The sequence below is a fragment of the Festucalex cinctus genome, chromosome 15, assembly GCF_051991245.1.
Source record: "Festucalex cinctus isolate MCC-2025b chromosome 15, RoL_Fcin_1.0, whole genome shotgun sequence".
Lineage (NCBI taxonomy): Eukaryota > Metazoa > Chordata > Actinopteri > Syngnathiformes > Syngnathidae > Festucalex > Festucalex cinctus.
Window position 1 is genome coordinate 24,050,480 of NC_135425.1, and position 19,463 is coordinate 24,069,942.

A 19,463-nucleotide genomic window follows, 5' to 3' on the forward strand; every position below is an offset into this window, starting at 1 on the left:
CATTCATTAAAACCATAAAGAACCTGTTAATGCAACAGTGAATGCAGCAATACTGATAAAGTAAAGATGCATGTAATGCTGATTAAAATAATGCAATTAGGCAAATGCTAAATGGGTAATATGCTGCCCTCTACTGGCATGGTAGCACATGGCCTGCAAATTGTCAATGCTACAATAACAAATGACTAAATAATAAGTCATAAATCAGAACCAGTATGTGAAATCCTTTCTTTTTTTTAAAATTAAAAATCTATAAATTCCAATAGTCTATTTTTTTAAGAAAAATATAGTTTCAAAGCTTTAAATATTTAATACTTTATAAATATGTGAAATGTTTTATGTGAATTTAATTTCCTTCCGTTTTTTTATCCACAATTTGCCTAAAAAAAGTTGCCAAAATAATCTGTATCGAAATTTTCGCAATTTTTTAAAAAACTTTTTAAGTCTTTTTTTTCTCTCTCAATAAAAAAAGTAATTTTATTTTGAAAAAAAAAAAAAAAAAGTCCACAAAAATTTAGCTACTTTATCATTTCAAAAAATTATAGTTTTAAAAAAACAAGATCTTTTTTTGGGTGCTTTTCAGGCAAATTTGAGATTACTGTTGGACACAAATCAGCAATTATTATCCTTGCATTTATCAATTGTCCGTGATTTATTTATTTTTCATCTATATTAGGGAAGTGGAACTTTGAAGACAGTGGAGAAGTTTGAGTGCCGCTTCCTTTCCGAGCGTCGTCTCTACCAAACAAGGTGACGGAAAAACATTTTGACAGATTTAGCTCAGGAGCACTTTAGATGTTGCCGCCGACTCTTCCGTGAGGAGAGAGAGCATCGAGAGGGTCTTTTTTTTTTTTTTTTTTCTCTGCGTTAGCTAAAAGCAGTAATGTGCACCAAAGGCATCCCACTGTTCCCAGCAGCTACAGTAAAGGACTCCCGCATAACATTCCAAAGATTTTCCAAAGTGAATACGAGGAGACGTATAATTATTAATGTAGAGAAGACAGCGATATAAATCTCAGCATGATCCCAATAAAAAAAATCTTAGATGGCATAGGGGGAAAAAAAAAGAAAAAAAAAGCTTGCCCATCTGTTTAGTACACCGGCATACAAATGGAGATTAAATAACAAAAGTCTTGGGAAGAAGTTTAATCTTAAATTTCTTTCACATTTATTTTTCTAGATTTGTATACTTCAAAATGAGTCAATTTGACACACCATGCTACTGTATGCACTCTCCAGTGTTTACACTTCACCTCTGCTGTGCCTCCTGGCTCGTTTCTTCTTTATGCAAATACCCACTGCTAATTGCTAATTAGCTTCAAATTGATGACTCCACCACATTTTCCACTCAATTAACCGCCTGTTTGTCTACGGAATTAAACGTGGCGCTCGGCATATTGCACCAGAATAAAAATGATAAACACTGTCTGCGTGCGTGCGCGTGAGCGTTGTACATTGACCGGCATGCGCTCGCCTGAACCGGCTTTGATGTCACGCAGCGAGAAATGAAAGCGAAATCTGCCGAGGACTTGCGCGGACACGCTCAAACCCAAACCCTCGGCGGTGAACATCAAAAAAAAAAAAAATGCGTTTCCACTTCATCAAAGCCAGTCGGAGCTCACATCGCGTCCATCTGGATGGCAGACTGAGACTCTCTGCTTGACGGTGGCAAAAGTACTCACATGCTGCGCTTAAGTAGAAGTCAGAGTTGGAATAGTTTTTGGACTTTGCATTATAGTTTAGGGATACTGCCGATAGTGGGCATTTTGACAAGTACCGGTATCAGTCTTTATAAAAAAAATCTGCCGGATGATAAAAGGTAAATCTAAAACCATTTTAATCTCAGGGAACTATTTATTAAAATTTTTGGTTAACTTTATAAGCGATGTGGCTGACCCTGGGACGTTCTGAACCTTTTGTTTTTGTTCGATATTAACTCATTTGCTCCCAAAAACGTATAAATATGTTTTTTTTTTTGTGTGTGTTTTTTTTTATGCTAGAGCATACAGAAGGCTTTGATGCAGCCTCTCAACTGCAAAGAACGGTTGCAGAATTAGTTTTAATACTAGCTTTGTACTAGCTTGTTAACTAATTTGCTCCCAAAAACGTATATATACGTTCTATTTTAAATATTACCATTCTCCCAAAGACGCATTTATACTTTTTTTTTTTTTTATGCTAGAGCATACTGACGGCTTTGATGCAGCCTCTGAACTGAAGACGACGGTTGAAGTATTGGTAGTTATTACAAAAATGGCCAGGCCCAGCAGGTGGCAGCAGAGTATAAGAGATCAACCAAGGCATGTTGCAGCAGGCTGTTTTCCCCCACAGTTTTAAGCAGATTTGTGAATAATGTTAAAACTATATCTATATTATAATGCTAATTGGTGCAAAATGGAAACAGATAGAAATAGACTTTTTTTGTCCTGATGAAAGAAGAGACTACCGGTTTAATCTTTCTTTTGGTAGGTTCCATATTTTTATAGCAATAGAACACAATAAATCAGTCAAAATCCAGTAAAACAGCCGCCAGTGAAGGGGACAATGAAAATGGCTGCAAGTGAATGCGTTAAATAACATTAGTCGAGTGCAGAAAAAAAAAAAAATGGGGTTGGTTCACAAAGCCAGTAAGCACGAAATGGTCCCATCCAAATTTCAGTCGCTTGTATCCGCGATGTTGCTCTTTCAACGTATTCACCGACGGCAAGACATGCCAGTAAGTATATCCAAGTATTACCACCACAAGATAAACATAAAACAAAAAGAACCAAAAAGACAGACTCACAGTACTCACGGTGACTCTGAATGGCGTAGCGGCGGCAGAGGCCGACGTGGCCTCCATGGCAGGCGGGGTTTTGTCCGTCGGGCTGCCGGGCATGCTGCGTCGGCGCCCGGACCTCTCTGGAGGAGACTCTGCAAAAAAAATACAATAAAAAATAAAATAAAATAGGTTAAATCAAAGACAGATGTGATGGTTTGACGTTTTATGTACAATAAATACATGATCTTTTAGTTTATGTAGCAATTTGCACGTAATTGAATCAATATTTAAGTTCAGCTTTAATGTTCAATATTCTGTACATATTGTTAGTGTCTTACAATAATATTAAATGTAATTTTTAGGAATATAAACTATGCTAACTATGCTATTGTATTTTAATGGCAGTCATTAAGGCAGCAGGTATTTTTATGAGGTGGAACCATTGATATAGGCAATTCTAAAAAAATATATACATATATTTTTTAATTACTCATGGGAGTTTACTGTATACCAATGTGCATGTTTTGTGTTGTTTGACACGCGCGCTTTAAAGATTTCCATACTCGTCAGCGTCACCCTGTCTGTTAGCCTGCGCCGAATTAGCCGTCTGCTGTTTAACGGGCCTGCTGACGGAATAAGCGGCGGGGCGTAACTTGGCCCGGCAGACGGAGGAATCGCAGCTTCTGGCTGCGCAGCTTGCTACCTTCCGTCGCAAAAAAAACGCCCACCTCGCCGCCCGGCGTCAACGTAAACACGAAGACAGAACAGATTTACTCTCCCAACACACCAGTCAGATCTCTTTTTTTTTCTGTCAGGACCATCTGGATCCGGGAGCGTTTACTACGATGAAAACGTTTTTTTTGTTTTTTTTGGTTTTTTTTTAAACTTTAATTGAAACAACATGCACACAAGCATCAAAGACATTTAATAGGAGGGAAACAAAACATGAATACTGTAACTGTAACTCTTTCTGAAACTTTGGCGCCATACTCCATCCACTTTAAGTACATATTGTAATCATAATTATCAGCAACAAAATTACTTAGACAATGTTGGTTTTGAATGACATATAAGGTCTGAGATGATCCCAAAATGGCTGCTTTAAACCAAAATGGCAGACTGTGTCTTTTACAGCATAGCTTTGTGAGGCTTTTTTTGCGTGTCCGTCTAGTCATGATAGACATGCCCACCAAATTTCTTGTTGCTATGTAAAACTGACTTTGGGTTTGACTATTTATCTAGTTTGCCGGGTCTTGTGTTTAATGGCATCTCATCCAACTGCCGCCATGCTCTACTCACACGCAATCACGAAAACGCAAACGCTTTATAGTTTAGATTTATTTATCTGTTTAGAATACATGATGTAAATTTAGTTGCGATCAGACAAAATCTCGAGGATAAATTCGTCTTTGAAGGACCCCTAAGAATATTAAAAACTATCCTCAACGACCTCTTCAGATCAAAATGGCTGACTTCCTGTGCCTTTTCACAACTGGTGTGTAGAAACATTTTTGTGGGTCTACTCATGATACACATGCCTGCCAAATTTCTTGTTAAGGGAATCTAACTGGGGGCTGTTTTTTTTTCATTTTTTTTTTTTTATTTAGTTAGTAGGGTTTTGTTTTTAAGTCCGTATCCCACTGAGGGGAGAACGCTTGCGACGCTAGAGGATGTTGATTTCACGTCAGGGTTCGTTCAAGGTTTTCGAAACATTCCCAAACAGTCTCAATGGTTCTCTAAACCATCTTAATGTTTTTTCAAGCCGCGAGGAAATTTTGAACATGTTTAAAAAAAAAAAAAAATCAGTGACAGACAATTTTAAAGGAACACCTATATCCTTGATTGCAAAAGTATTGCATTCCAAATTATAAGCTGATAGACAAGATGACAGCAAGCACCAGCTTCTTGACCATCCAACCAACGCCGCACCCTCCTTTCCCGCTGCTTCCTTCCCCCATTAACATTCACTAATATAGGTCACGCCGCACATTTCCTCTGTGTGGAACGCTGCACCGACCGGCCACCATCTAAAACCTCGGAGGCGAGGCCGACACGGGACATTCCCACTTGCAAACGACCGTAGACGGAAAAAGGCTAATGGCTATGAACGAGCCCGTCAAGAAAACAAAAACAAAAAAGCAAACCATGCAGGCGACTCAAACCTTGTTAGATGAGAGGAAGTTGTTAGTTAGCATGACATTGACGGCGTTTTTTTGCTGAAATGATGAGCCATGTCATTGTTTTGTTTTTTTTTCCTTCCTCACCCGAGGAGATACTAGAATGGAGTCGGAATTGTGCTGAATAAACTGCCACAGGATGATAAGGCTCTTGTGAGCCAATTTAACAGTATTTAACAGTTGTGGGGGTAAAAAAGTACACAAGTACAAATACTTCATTACTGTACTTTTTACTTTTAATCCCAACATTTGAAAATAGATATCCATACTTTCTACATGAACATGTCACATATCAGTGAATGTCGTGCATGAGCAAGACACAAGATTCTGCATCCAAAGTTCTATATTAGCGTTGGAATTAATGGTATCGGCATCTTACTTGTTCGTACTCACCGATACCACTCTTTTAATGCATTATCGGGGCCTCTGCCGATACCAGTATCGGTAGCGGAACAATACTAGTTACAGCTAGTAATTTTATGACATGGCAGATGTGAAACTACAGTATGTAGTTTTACCATAATTTATTGTTAATAAATATTACATAAAATTCAGATGAAAGTAATACAACTAATAGCCACTAATTTACTGACAATTTATAGCCAAAAACAAATTAACAGCTCGAAGCAAGCACGCTGAGGCTCTTATTTGGACAACTGTGTGAAGGAGTCTTCTTTTTGTTTACTCAAACTGATGTTAGACACAAATAAATACATTTAAAAGGTGTGTTTAGAATAATTTAAATGTGTTTCAAGTGTGTGGGAGGGAGAAGAAAAAGCACACACCAGATATGTATATATATTTTTTTGACATGGTCTCTCCAGCCCTGGATTGGCTGGCAACCAGTTCAGGGTATACCCCGCCTACTGCCCGAAGCCAGCTGGGATAGGCTCCATCATCCGCGCGACCCTATTGGGGAATAAGCGGTTAATTAAGGTAATGGATGGATGGATGGTCTCTTCATATTGCCAATTTTGACCTATCGCGGGCAGGTCCGAAACATAATCCCGTAGTGCCAAAACCAAGTCTATCTACTCATGCCAGTGATTTAGCTCGCCAACAATCTCGTCTTTTACGACCCGAGGCAAATATTTGTCTCTTTTGTAGATAACCTCCTCGCTATTTGCCGCTTTTAACCGACAACAGCTGCCGCATTTCGCACGAAACAACAAAAGGAGAATGCCGACAAAAACAGTAAAGTCACAGAAAATGAATGCAAGATGTTGTAATGGCGTAGTGGGACGGCTGCAGCGTATATGTACATCAGTAATGCAAAAATAAAAGAGGTGTGAAAATAAGAAAAAGCAAGAGATCCTGAGTGCGGCTTGTTCGCAATGACAAGAAGCTGACACCCTCAGGGCTGAAAAAAAAAATAAAAAATATCCTCCAAACAGAATGAGAAGTCTTGTGTTATGACAGGAACACAGACACGAACACTTTCAAGTTGCCTGCCTTCGATCTTAAAATAGATCTTAAAATAGACACTCTGCAGTGACTAAGCTTGTCTCCTTATTTCTTGGATTTTTTTGTTTTTGAATATTTTTCTTGGTCTAAGTGATCCCACAGGTTCAGTACACATTCATTCGGTAACTGCAAAAAAAAAGAGGTGATTTGCAGCTTTTTTTTGGGACTTCAGTCACAATGGTCTGGGAATTAAAATCCTCAGAATTCAAACTCAGAGGTTGAAAATTTGACAAGCAAACACACAAATTGTACGCCCTCTCTGTTACGTGTCTGTCAAAGGGTGCGTAGTTTTACTTCCGTTCAAATTTATTTTGCTTTATTAAGCTGCAAATTCGGTCGCTTATGGGGATTTGTTTTTATGTAAAACACTTTGAGTTGCATTTTTTTGTATGAAAAGTGCTATACATTGATTGATTGATTGATTGATTGATATAATCGGCTCATCAGCATGCGTGGTAACGATCCTGATCTTTAGTATCAGGTGTGTTGGGAGACGGAAACATCTAAAACCTGCAGGACTCCGGACCTTGAGGACTGGAATTGGTGACCCCTTTTGGCTATACCCTTACCATACACCCGAGATTTAATTCTTATCCTACCCGTACTCTTCCATTGCCCTTCATTTTAGATTTATGATTCAGTGGTTGACAAAAACAAAACAAAACATAGGCCTACTTTCAGATCTGTCTGCCTGACAGAAAGACTGGAGAAACTGTCAAAAACTTGGCTGCGTTGTTTAGATCCTCTGCGGGCCGACAAGATGTTCGGTTGGAAAAATAAAACAAAAAAAAATCTCACAGCTGTCAGGAAGATTGTTTGCCATCCACCCCCCACCTCTCCTCACTCCCGCCCACCTTTCAGGTGCGAGACGACCCGCCTCAACGGGCTTACGCACCGTCTCTTGAATTTAAATGCTTTGCGTTAATGTCAATCACGGAACAATGCAATGCGAGGCAATTTGGCCTCCTGCGAAGAGCTGTCTCATTAGCGACTCATCGCTTGAATGGTGATCCGTGTAATAGAGGTCACAAGACACGGCGCACATTTCAGGCACAGTTTTGCCCATCATTATGGCTCGCAGGGAACAAAAGAAAAACATGTTCACGTGTGCGAGAGAAGAAACAACAGGACTTCTTTGTCTGCGCAATGACATAGTGCTGGACTTTTGACCCCAGTGATGTAGTATTTACTTGAGACAATAGGCTGATAAAGAGGTGCACAGATTAGTTTCATGTCCAAGTGTTCACACCTAAAACACAACGAACTCAAGACTACCTCCATTGGTTCACTGACTCGAGTTAGCGAATTCACTGGAAACACGATGGATGCAGACAATTCAGATTAATCGGCTCACTGACTCAAGTTATCAGACTCACTAGACACACAATAGACTTAAATGATTCCCTTATTGAGTCAATGCCGCAAGGTAGCGGACCTGCTCACCGGAAAGATTGGGGATTCAAGACGACTGGGTTGTATCGGTTCACTGACTAGAGTTATCTGACTCATTGGAAAAATGACAGATCCAAAATGTTTCACTTTAGTATCAGTTGTCAGACATTATTTACTTGTATCAGTTGATTGACTTGAATTTGGGGACTCGACAGAAACTTGGAGGAAGAAACGAATGTTAGGCGGAGGAAGTTCATGTTTATGCAAAAATCAATCGTGATTCAGCAGCAACTGTGCACTCCGTCCCTTTAAAATCAGCACTGTCTGGCTCTTCTGTGTAATCTTGAATCCATATTTACGGATTACAGGCAGGATTAGCCTGCACCTGCCGCTGTTATTGCAGTCTTACGGTGATGCTCAGAAAAAGCACTAAGTCATCTGGACCGTCTCCGCCATTTGCCCAAGGCTTGTAGACTGAGACAGCAGGGAAAGATGGTAGCTTGAAGTTCTGGATGATTCGGGTGCACTGACTCAAGTTAGCGGACTCAAATGATTCGGTTGTATCGTTTTATTTGTTTGGCCAAGCGGGCTCACTGGAAACAACTGGACTCTAATTATTTGTTTGTATCAGTTGACTTGACTCGAGTTTGTAGAGTCAGATGATTCAAGTCAAGTCAAGTCAAGTCAAGTCAAGTCAAGTCAAGTCGTAATTGTCCACTGAATCAAAGAAGGGAACTCGATGGAAACACCACAAATTCAGGTCATTTGATTTTGTTGAACGTTAGTGGACTCAACGGAAACACGGTGGAGTCAGATGACTTGTTGTATTGGTTTACTGAGTCAAGGGAGTGGAATCATCAGAAACACAGATCTCGGAGGATTTGGTTGTATTAGTGGACTAATTTGAATTAGTGGTCTAAGATCATTTAGGTGAAACAGTTCTTAGCAGACTCAGATGATTCTATCGTATCAGTTGACTGGCTCAGTTAGGGGATTCAGATGATTCTGTTTTATCAGTTCACTGACTGCGGTTGGTGGAGTCAAAGTGATCCTGTTGTATCAGTTCATTGTTAGTGATTCGCTGACTCAGTTTACTCAAACATGGGATCCCCCAAAAAACAAGGTCACTCAACCTGTGGGATTGTGTTTGAGTTACAAGCGTCCGGTGCCTATGAAAACAGACAAAGACCGAAGAACAGATTTTTGAAGCAAGCCAGAGCGACAGCCTAACATTTGGTTCTATGCTGAGACAAAACTGGTTTTCATAAGCACAGCTAAAGGCAATCTTGTCTGGTTTCTCTTCCTCCACTGCTAATGTTCTCCCTGCCTGGGAATCCGCCCATGCACGGGAACAAAACAAGTTTGACGAAAACACAAATACTCGGCTCGAAATGTTGGACTTTTTTGAGGGATTTGAAAAGCCTGAAGGAGCTTTTGCTTTTTACATTTGAACATTTAGCTGGGGAAATTCTGAGGTAAAATAACACAGCATTCCCAAGCTATATAAAGAGAGAATACAGTAAATGCTTGTGAGTACCGTTGTAGCTGTGGGATGGTTTAAAATTTGCCAAGATTTCTTGTTACTTGGCAGTTTTTGTGTAAGGGAATTTCTCTAGCTAATCTAATACGATTATACAACTTGCTATTTAGATTTCATTATTGGCTGATCTTAGAATAAGAAATTCCATAATTCGATGAGTGCAGGTAGTACAAATATACCAGTTTTAAGACAAGTGGTAATTTTTTAAGCTTGCTATGTTTACTTGTTTGAACAAACATTTCCAAGTCAAACATTCCTGAGATCATTTTGCTTTAAAATTAAATAACAGATACCGAATTGAATGACTTTTTGTTCTTGTTTTTCAGGCACAGTTTTCCCAGTGTACACGGTGTCATGTGCTATGCAAATATCACCAAACTGACGAGGGAGAGAAAGGGGAAACAGAGCCGACTGATAGCAGACTTTCCATCCGCACGCACAAAAAACAATAACACATGAGCTCACGTGGAAGCCGCGGGGACAACGAGCATGTCAAGAGGTGCCTGTGAGACCAACCACAACATTCAGACTCCGACGGCGGTCTAAGATCAAGGCAAAGTGTGTTTTTTTGGAAATGCGCTTTTCTGCGCGGATGATCTCGAAACAACAGTTTAACGCAACTCTTTCATCTTTCACAGCGCCAACAAACACTTAGCAACAGCCTTGAGTTTTGGGCTTTTTGAAGTTGTCAAGTGTGTACTTCCTAATTTGGAGTAATTCAGATGACACTGGTGGCGATGGTTAAGTACTACATCATTTGAACTCGACTTTAGAACAGTTTTGAATGATACAACCTCAAAACCTGGAAAATTTGCAGGTCAAAACCTGGAAAATTTGCAGGTCAACTTCAATTCATCATTCAAATCAGTACTTTTCACACAGACAATGCATAAAAAAAATAAAAAAATAAAAATCTACTTTTGGAAGGAAGTGTGAAAGGTGCTGTCACGGGTCAACCTCAACTTTAATTTTGCGTCTTACCTTTCACACAGAACAACAAACCAGGAAAAAAAAAAAACAGCTGCAATAGCCAATGTGAAAGGGCCTATTGACTCCAAGCGCACAAAAACACACCAACCCTTCCCCCCGCTCCCTGAACAGGCAGTTTGACCCCGAGGTATCATCTGTCAACTGTTGCCACGGCGACCTCGAGGTAGCGGCAGCGCGCGAATGCCAACGCCAAACTGTCATGAGCTGCGGTGGAGCCGGAAATGAATGCTTGTTGATTGAAATCAATCCAACATAATCAATATCACCTTAGCGAATGGCTATCTTGGCATTTATTGCAGGGACCCAAAAGTGGGCTGGGCACCACCTTCATAGGGCGTGTTACTAACAGGTAGTCAAAAGAATTACATGGGGTCCTCGATTTACAATGGTATGGACATATCTTTTTTTTTTTAAAGCACACTGCACATACTGTATAGCTTCAGTATACATTACAGTATGATAACTATACAGTAGCTAAATGCTAATGCTAATAGCTACTAAGGGTGTCACGATTTCGATTTTTTATCGAAATCGATCGAAATTACGTCACGATTTCGAGCATCGAAATAGAAGAGAGGACACACGATTCGATGCCCCCCCCCACCCCCCGCGCCCGCCGCCACCGCCACCTCCCAGGAAAGCAAATGAGACGCAGCCATTCAGCTACTAGCTAACGGCACTTGTTAGCTGACTTCTCCTGCAGTCATGATGGCAAGCGCGGACAGACACAGCAATGGTGCTTCAAGCCGCTCCCGCTTCTCTCGTCACCAGTTTGGAAACATTTTGCGTTCCCGGTGAGTTATGTCGACAACGTTCACGTTGTCGATAAAAAGACCACAGTTGCAAGATATGCTATGTGCGCGTACTGTACTCGGCCACGGTGTTACGCCCGGCTCGTCAAGGGGAAGGGAAGTAACACAATAACAGAAAATATAGAGTAGATAAACACGGGTCGACTTTAACATCTGAGTAGTTTTAATTGAAATTTCAGGCAGGGGTTTGACAAGGGAGTGAAAGTGGAAGGTGAACAAATAATAACCGCATTTGACAGAACTGACAGAACGGAGGAGAAACAACAATAACCAATAGGGGTATAATACACGGATACACAATAGCGTCGCGCTGGCACAGTCGTCCAATCGGAGTGTCGCGCTGGCACAGTCGTCCAATCGGAGTGTCGCGCTGGCACAGTCCTCCAATCAGAGTGTCGCGCTGGCGCATTCAAACTGAAGTACCATTATACGGGCACCAGCCGACACAAACACACACATACATACTAGGGGAGCGGAGCCGGCGGCGGGCCCGAGCCGCCAGCCGTAACAACGGGAAACACGACAAACATGACGGGACATTTACGCAGGCATCACAAAGATTTAGATTTATCAAATTCAACTAGAAGTGGGAAAACAACGGTCCAACCAACTATTTCATCCTCATTTACAGTGAAACTTCCACACACTTCAGCTCGCGCGAAACGCCAGATCCATAGGTCTATTTATAGCAGCAGACCTGCAGCCTTGGAAAACGCTGGATTCAAACATTTAATTAGTGTACTTGAACCACGCTACAGTATGCCCAGCAACTGTAAATGTTGGGATATAGTTTGTTCAGGCTGTATTTGTTCCATGACTTTGGATACAATATATTTTTTGTTGTTGTTGCACATTGCACATTATTTTAAGAGGAACGCACAGCACACTGTTGTAACCAAAAACAGTCAATAGATGGCAGGCACCCACTGTGACTTTTTGTTTTTGTTTTTTTATTTTTTATTTTACACTTCAGTAAGAACAAGACGGTTAACTTTATATTGTAAATAAATTCTTTGAATTTGATCATTCCTGCCTAATGTCAATTATTATATATTACATAAATTTACACAAAAATAATATGGAAATTGCATCACCTATATGTAGCCGATCTTTTGAAATAAGATTTACTGTACAATGAATAGAACCAATGATCATAGACTAGCCTTAGCCTACAGAAGCATATGCCTCTGTGTTATAAAGTGGGGGAGCGGAAAAAAAAAAAAAAAAAAAAATCGAAAAAAAAATCGAATCGTGACCCCAAAATCGAAATTTAAATCGAATCGTGGAGTTGGCGAATCGTGACACCCCTAATAGCTACACAACAGCTACACTATGATAACTATACAATGCTATGAGCTAGCCTATCACACTATATTACTAATAATTATAGTCAGCCTGTTAAAGTACTCTTGTTGAAATATATTTAATTATACCAGCCTGGATTTTGTTAGTCTAAAAGCATACTTGCCCAAGGTAACATAAATACTGACAATAAAAGGATTTTAGTCTGATTTTAGACTTATGGGCTAAAGGTGTTTTTCATACCAATATTTACTGCATTAGCTTAGACAAGTGATAGCTTCCGGTCCGCCATAGGGACAACTTTTGCTATGTAAAGTACCACAGGTATACTCCGTGTACAAACACAGTGCAGCTCAGCCTCTGTCTACAGATGCCCTGGCTAGCGATATGCTTTCAGTGGATGAACTTGAACCAGACAACATTAATGAGGAGTGCAACGGAGTCAGAGAAGCAAAATATTTCCCGTCGCTCCCCATGTTTAAGAGAACTGTTTGATGCTGTCGGCTACACGAATTATTTGTGGTCAACACGTTGTGTCTTGTGCCAGCCTTAAAGCTACCAGCTTCTGGCGTTCAAAAAATGTTTTCAGTCATTATCAATATCTATTTAGCCTTTTTTTGTTTTTCAGTTCACAATGTTAGCAATGCGACTGGAATATGTAGTTTTAGCTAGCTCTTAAACAACAACATGCAGTTTGACATGATTTTTTTTATCTTCTCCGGATAAGGCACGTATATAATTGGCAGAAAAACTTTCTTTTTATTACTTTGGTACTTTTAGACCTTGAACAAGTACAAGTGTTAAATCAGTACTACTTTCACTACAGTCTTGTGAGTACTATTTCCACTTGTGTCCCAGAGTGACAACAGTTGAGAACATTTGTACTAGATGTCATTTACTAGACAGCATTTATTACCCCTGCTTGCGGCCGGACGGGTTCGACTGCGAGAGCGACTGCGCTGACGCTGCAGTCGGGACTTGCCCAAGAATCTGTAGTAGTACGACCGTCTCCCGGATCCCTTCCTGGTAATCCCCGCCATCTTTTTGCCGCTACCCTGAAGTCTTTGTTACAAACTCAAGTCCTCTTCAGTGTGAGTAAAAAAAAAAAAAAAAAAAGTTCTCATAGGAAAGTGCTCCTGCACTGAAACTCCTCCATTGTCCAAACATTCCACAGGGTAGAATGAAGAGATTGCAGCAGCTCGTGTCCTGCCTGTCCCTGCAGCTCCACCTTTAAAACACTCCCTCCCACCCTACTACTTCCCAAAAACAAAAAACAAAAAACAAAAAAAGTTTTCCCACAACGAGATCCCAGAGGTCCGGAATACTGCGTGTGTGAGCGTGTATCCTGGCGGGCATTTTCTCTTCCCAGTGCGGTAGACAGAAGGAATTTTATCTAAAAAAAAAAAAAAATGCCACTGTTCCTTGTTTGATACAACACAGAAAGATCCCATTGTAATGCAGTGAAAGTTCATGCAAAACCACTCGCACTAAAGAGGAAGAGAGTACGCGACCGACAACAAACGCAAACAAGCACGGATAAAGACTTCAAAGAAACAAGCAGCAGATATTAGAGAACAACACGCTTTTACGGATGTGAAGCGTAAATGTTACGAGATCAACCGGCAACTGGTGTTTTGTTCACAGCTGCTTTCCAGTCATTCGGGTCATGCTCCTCAACAAAGCTTCAATTGAAGGCATACAGAAGAGGAACAAGTCGGTTTGCCTTTGAAAGGAAAGAAAAGGAAAGCGCCTCCCCGCCCAGGAGATCAGCTAACAACCAACCGTCGTGATCTCTGGGTTTGAGCCCCTTTACGCTGCTTTTGTTAAAACCCAGCAGTTGCCTGTCTTTTTTGCCAGGTCGCTGTGTTGAAGTCGAGCCGAACTTTGACCAACCAAACCGGGGTTTTACGTTTGTTGTCCTGGAAGGTTCAAGTGAACCCGTAAATATGCCGGCATCAGAAAGCTCCATTAACCTGCAAATTTTCTGGCTTCCGAAGTTTCACTGGAAACCTTTCACACAGGCCATCGAAGCCCGATTTTTCCGTACCGACGCGGGATTGGACAGGTTGATGTCCACCCGCAAATCTTTCGGCTTTGTCTGTAGCATCAGAAGCTCCTTTCAAACTGGCCATCGACGGAGCGTTCTACCTAATTTGCGGCCCTTTGTGTAAGGTACTGATAAATGAGGGCTTAAAGTCAATCTGTGAATTTACCGAGGTAGCATCAGAAACCCATTTCGCAATACCCGTCTCACCCAGTTTTTTTCCCTACTTGCTGTCTTGTGAGGAAGGTACCGAGATTAGTTCGAAGTAGACTCACAAATTTGCAGGCTTTCAAGGTAGCAGGTCAAAGTCGACTTTCGGTTTTTTTTGTGGAACACCAAAAGTTGTGGTTTTTAGGCTGTCACAAGACATTGTAGCAAACAACATAAATGATTTTCGGAAGTAAGGCCACAGATGGGGCATATTTTGCTTCTACCTATAAACCTACATACCTATAATGTACCTGAAAAACTTTGCTACTTGCCACCACTGTCAAGACTGTCAACAGTTACATATGTAACAGTCAAGCAGAGGTCTACAAGTTTTAGGCCATAATGTACTAAAAATGTGTGTTATCCAAAAGTGTGCCTTTCTAGGGAAAAAAATGATTTGGCTGATTATTTTAAAGGTGCCTTTGGGAAATCAACATCCAAAGGAACATCAATGTAGAAATAAGAAAATGAGACGAGAGAATAATTCCTTCTTATTCAATTAAAAATAGAGCGTCGGTGCATGTGGTGCAGTCTACGTAATTTTAATGCCACCCCCAGGCCCACCCTCAAGTGCTGCCACCATGAGTGAAAATACATCCACTGCCTTTACAGCTCCGTGTTTTTTTTCCCCAACGGTCTGGGCTTCACTTCCATAAGTAGAAGCCGCTCGCCTAGTTGCAACCACCTCAATGTTTCTACTACATGCACAGGTCCGCACAATAATTGCTAAGCGTAAGTGAAGTGCTGCCTCTATGAGGGAAAATGCTTTTATTGCCTTTCCTATTTTTTCAAATTCCAAGCTTCACTTCCTATGTATGTGAGACGGGGTTAACTATGGGTCACTTAATAGGCTAATTTAATCAAGACAAGAAGTAGAGTTTGTAGTATTTTGACAAAAGGTCACAGTTATGTCATGAAGACACGAGAACTCTTAAATAGCTTGATAACTGGAAATGCACCTGAAAACAAACAAAAGAAAAATCCAAAAGGTTCTAAAACATTAAAGGCAAATGTGTTGTACTTTAAAGTTAAATACAACTGAAGTGTACTACTCGGCAGTGATTCTTCCCTGCATATAGCAACAGCACACTGATGAAGAGATTACAGATGCAAAGGAAGCCGCATCGATCGCTAACACTCAGCCCTATTGTCCCCGTATCAATAAGAGAGAGCCTCGCGCAGAATGCGCTTGCCTGTTGTTTATTCAGCCATCGCCCGGCCGGAGGTGGACACGGAGCCCGCGTGCTCAGGAAGCGTCTGTAAATGACGAGGAGCTCTTTTGTTGCAATTTCCAGCAAACGCTGAATCGTTAAGGATGAGGGCCAAGATTCCCCAAACTGCATTTCCTCTTTAACAGTGTTTACCAACCCTTATTGAGCCAGGGCACTTTATTTGACTTGAGAAAAAGAGTTCAACATCACCAAACAAAAACATCACAAGATGGACAGTACAGTGAACTCCAAGTTTACTGTCAAACTAAAGAGAATTAATGACACTTTGTACATTTAAAACGAGCACATAAAGGTCTGCTTATCTGAATGCTAATGCAAAATAAGAAACGTGACATCACAGATCTTGGGTCAACGAAAAGCATCGGTGTCGCAGTGTTGTTGTTTTTTAGAACCCTTTAAGCAACCAGTGTTTGCACTGTATATCAATACATCTGTATTGCCACCAGGTGGCCAATCAGCAGAATTACGCTCCTGCTTAGGGCCCTGCAAAAGTTACATGTTTGGATTATGGACTTTTTTTTGCACATTTGTACATAGTTTGAAAATAAAAATTAGTAATTATTATTGTTTGTTTTTTTTGTTTTTGTTTTTTAAACCTCGGTTTAGTTTTTAGATTTAGTTGGTTGTTGCACATTCTAAACCATAAACCATACATAAAATGCCATGTTTTACAATGAATGCATACTATACTGGTTTATTTTTGTTCCTTTTAGTAGGCCGTAATGATATTCAGCGCGGCACTTAACACTTATTACTTAACTAAAAACATACATGACTTACGATAGTCGGGTAACACTGCAGCAATGAGCTCATAGGAGGTGTATGAATGATCAATAATGAACATCATTGGCAGAAATCTGATTGTGCTTAGTTACCAAAGAGACTACAAGTGAAATGGATATTAGAATGCAGTCCAATACCTCCCCCTTGTGGATAGAGCGGCAATGCACAACTCCAAACGATTCCACATTTGCAAAGTATACTTAGTGGAATACTTCCAGGGAGACTTGTGTATTTTACTGGCCGAATAATAAATTCTAATACTCCAAGATAAGTTTCGCCAGACCCAAAAATGAGAGGATGCCCGCAGGGAGATTTAAGCGTTAAGCCGGTCAGAGGTCACTGCATCATCATAACCCATGTTACTTTTTATCTCCCTCCTCGGTGGGCTTTTCTAATCGCAACTGTTAAGCTGCCTTTCGTTGTGTTCTCTTCCAGGCAACAGAAATTTTTAGGTGCTTGGGTCAATTTGACACTGACAAAAGTGTCCAAAACAAGAGGGGGAGAGAGAGAGCGAGCGAGAGAGAGAGAAATTTACAGTTTTATGACATTATTAAGTCCATTACATTACATTGTATTTAGCTGCCATATTTATTAAAACTTAAAGCAAGTGTCAGTATGACCTGGTGAATTTTAAATGTGTGTGCGCGCGCGCGTGTGTAGGGGGTATGAACACTATTAATAAATTATTAACTCTACTGTTACGATTAATTTCAGTGCAATTTCCTGAATTTATTATTATTATTTTTTTGTAGTCTTAAAACTTCAAATTGGGTCAATTTCACCCAGGGATGTCTATTAATACAAAAGTCACAAAATAATAAGTCATTAAAAATGGTTTGCATCACACATTAACGCCATTGTGAACCATTTAATTACAATTCATCATTATTATTATTATTATTATCATCTATTTCTTATTTGTGGTCAATGGGTCAATTTGGTCTGAGATTTTTTAATTATCCCAAAGAGCCAGAAATGAAAAAAATTAATTAAATAAATAAATAAATAAATAAATAAATAAATAAATAAATAATCACAATAAACACTGTTTATAATGTATGACATTACTAACCATTTCATTGTAAATTTCTTTTTTTTGTATTATATGTTTTGGTATTTCTTAAAATGGTCTCTTTTCATTTTCTTACTACTTTACCATAGTCTCTTTTTTTACACAACTATCTGTACTTCTACTGAATTTGCCACATCAGCATATTTACCGTGGTCAAAAGTCACCAAAATTTAATCGCTAGGAGTACACAACTCAAAATCAATGGACAACAAGTGGGGGGAAAAAACAAAAAGCCTAGTCCAGTGGTCTTTACATTGTGCTGACGTTTAAATAGCTGCTACCGAGCGTCATTTTGACACCGTCACATGTCAAACAACGAGACAATAATATCGGGATTACGGTAAGAACGCTTACGTCGCAGGAATCCGTTTCAATCAAACCTGCGCGGATCAAACAAAACACGTGACAGATGCAGCAAAATGGAAAAAGTGCATCCCTACCCCAAACAGAAAGACAGAGACCTCATTGATCCCCACCGAGAGCTCACGCATGTTAGCACACGCTTTAAAAATAAAAGCCGTCGTCCTCCGCCTCCTCCTCCTAACTCGTAATCCTGTTCTTTTTTAATCTAGCAGCCAAGTGCCGTGTAAATCCCCCCCAGCCCTTGGCAGACAACATCCTAGCAAAAGAGGAGCGAAAGAAGGAAGAAGCAAAAAGAGAAAGCCTTGAGTGTGCAATTGGGAAACCACCTTGCCAGTTAGCCTCTTTGGCTAACTCTGCTGGGGAATGGCTAACTCAAAGCGGTGTTTCTCGTCTGGGTACTCGAATAGTGAACATTTAGTTTAGCCAAACTTAATCTTCAGTCGCTTACTCATCGTCGTTGATGTGATCATGGAAGATTATGGATATGAAATTTAATTTATTCGAGTGTGCGTTTGGATTGAACGTGAGCTCATAATTCAAAGCTTCAGGTTAAATAATCTAAAAGTTTTTTTTATTATTATTATTATGCATATACAGTATGTGATTCTTGTGTGATGTTGCTAGATTTCTATAATGATTGTTGATTGGCTAACAATAAAGCAAACATTGGGAAAGTGGCTAAAGTACTTTAGTGGTTATACAGCTAGCATATAAGATAGCTAAAATGTATATTTTTTTCCTCCAACTTGTTTGTAAAAAGTTTACATATACTAGTAATACAATTCATATTAAAAAGCCTATGTAGGAAAATACAAGCCAATTTTTTGTTTTGTTAGGTGCAGTCACTAAGACGTAAATGTATTGTGACAGCGACTAGCAACTTTGCTAACATTATTTGTGGACCAGCACTGTCAGACTGACTATTAATTTACGTTCATGCTACAGTCACTTGAATTATGTTTTTTTTTTTGTCACATTTGTTGAAGCTACTAATACCAAAACCTTAATAGTCTTGATATTACATTATATCTGACTGAATACCCATTTTTAATCTGTATTTATTTCTAGTCATTCCACAGTTGGTTGTAAATCGCATTAAGTATAAATAAAGTCACTAGTTCGTTTTCAAGAAATCTTTCCAACAAACACAACAAGTTTGTCTTTCTCAATGAAGAACTTTATCCAATGCCTTTTATTCCTTACAGGCCCACGTACCTCGGAGGCTAATAACATCCTGTAACTAGTAACTAGTCCAGGAAAACAACAGACAGTTTGGCTCATTAATAAAAAGTCTGAATATGCTGAATATTGGTTGCTGTGT

The 19,463-nt window shown here is 39.9% G+C and overlaps 1 protein-coding gene across 10 annotated transcripts in view; it reads right to left on the bottom strand.

Moving 5' to 3' along the window:
* dab2ipb (DAB2 interacting protein b) overlaps positions 1-19,463 on the bottom strand; it is a 77,540-nt gene that overhangs the window by 37,543 nt on the left and 20,534 nt on the right. For 5 of the 10 annotated variants that reach the window (XM_077497372.1, XM_077497373.1, XM_077497369.1 and 2 more), the window contains one exon: positions 2,786-2,913. In XM_077497372.1, the coding sequence (XP_077353498.1) occupies positions 2,786-2,913 (128 nt within the window). Of the gene's footprint in view, positions 1-2,785; positions 2,914-13,354; positions 13,457-18,219; positions 18,436-19,463 lie in introns of those variants that run through there. The other 5 variants (XM_077497371.1, XM_077497376.1, XM_077497379.1 and 2 more) reach the window with 4 other exon arrangements.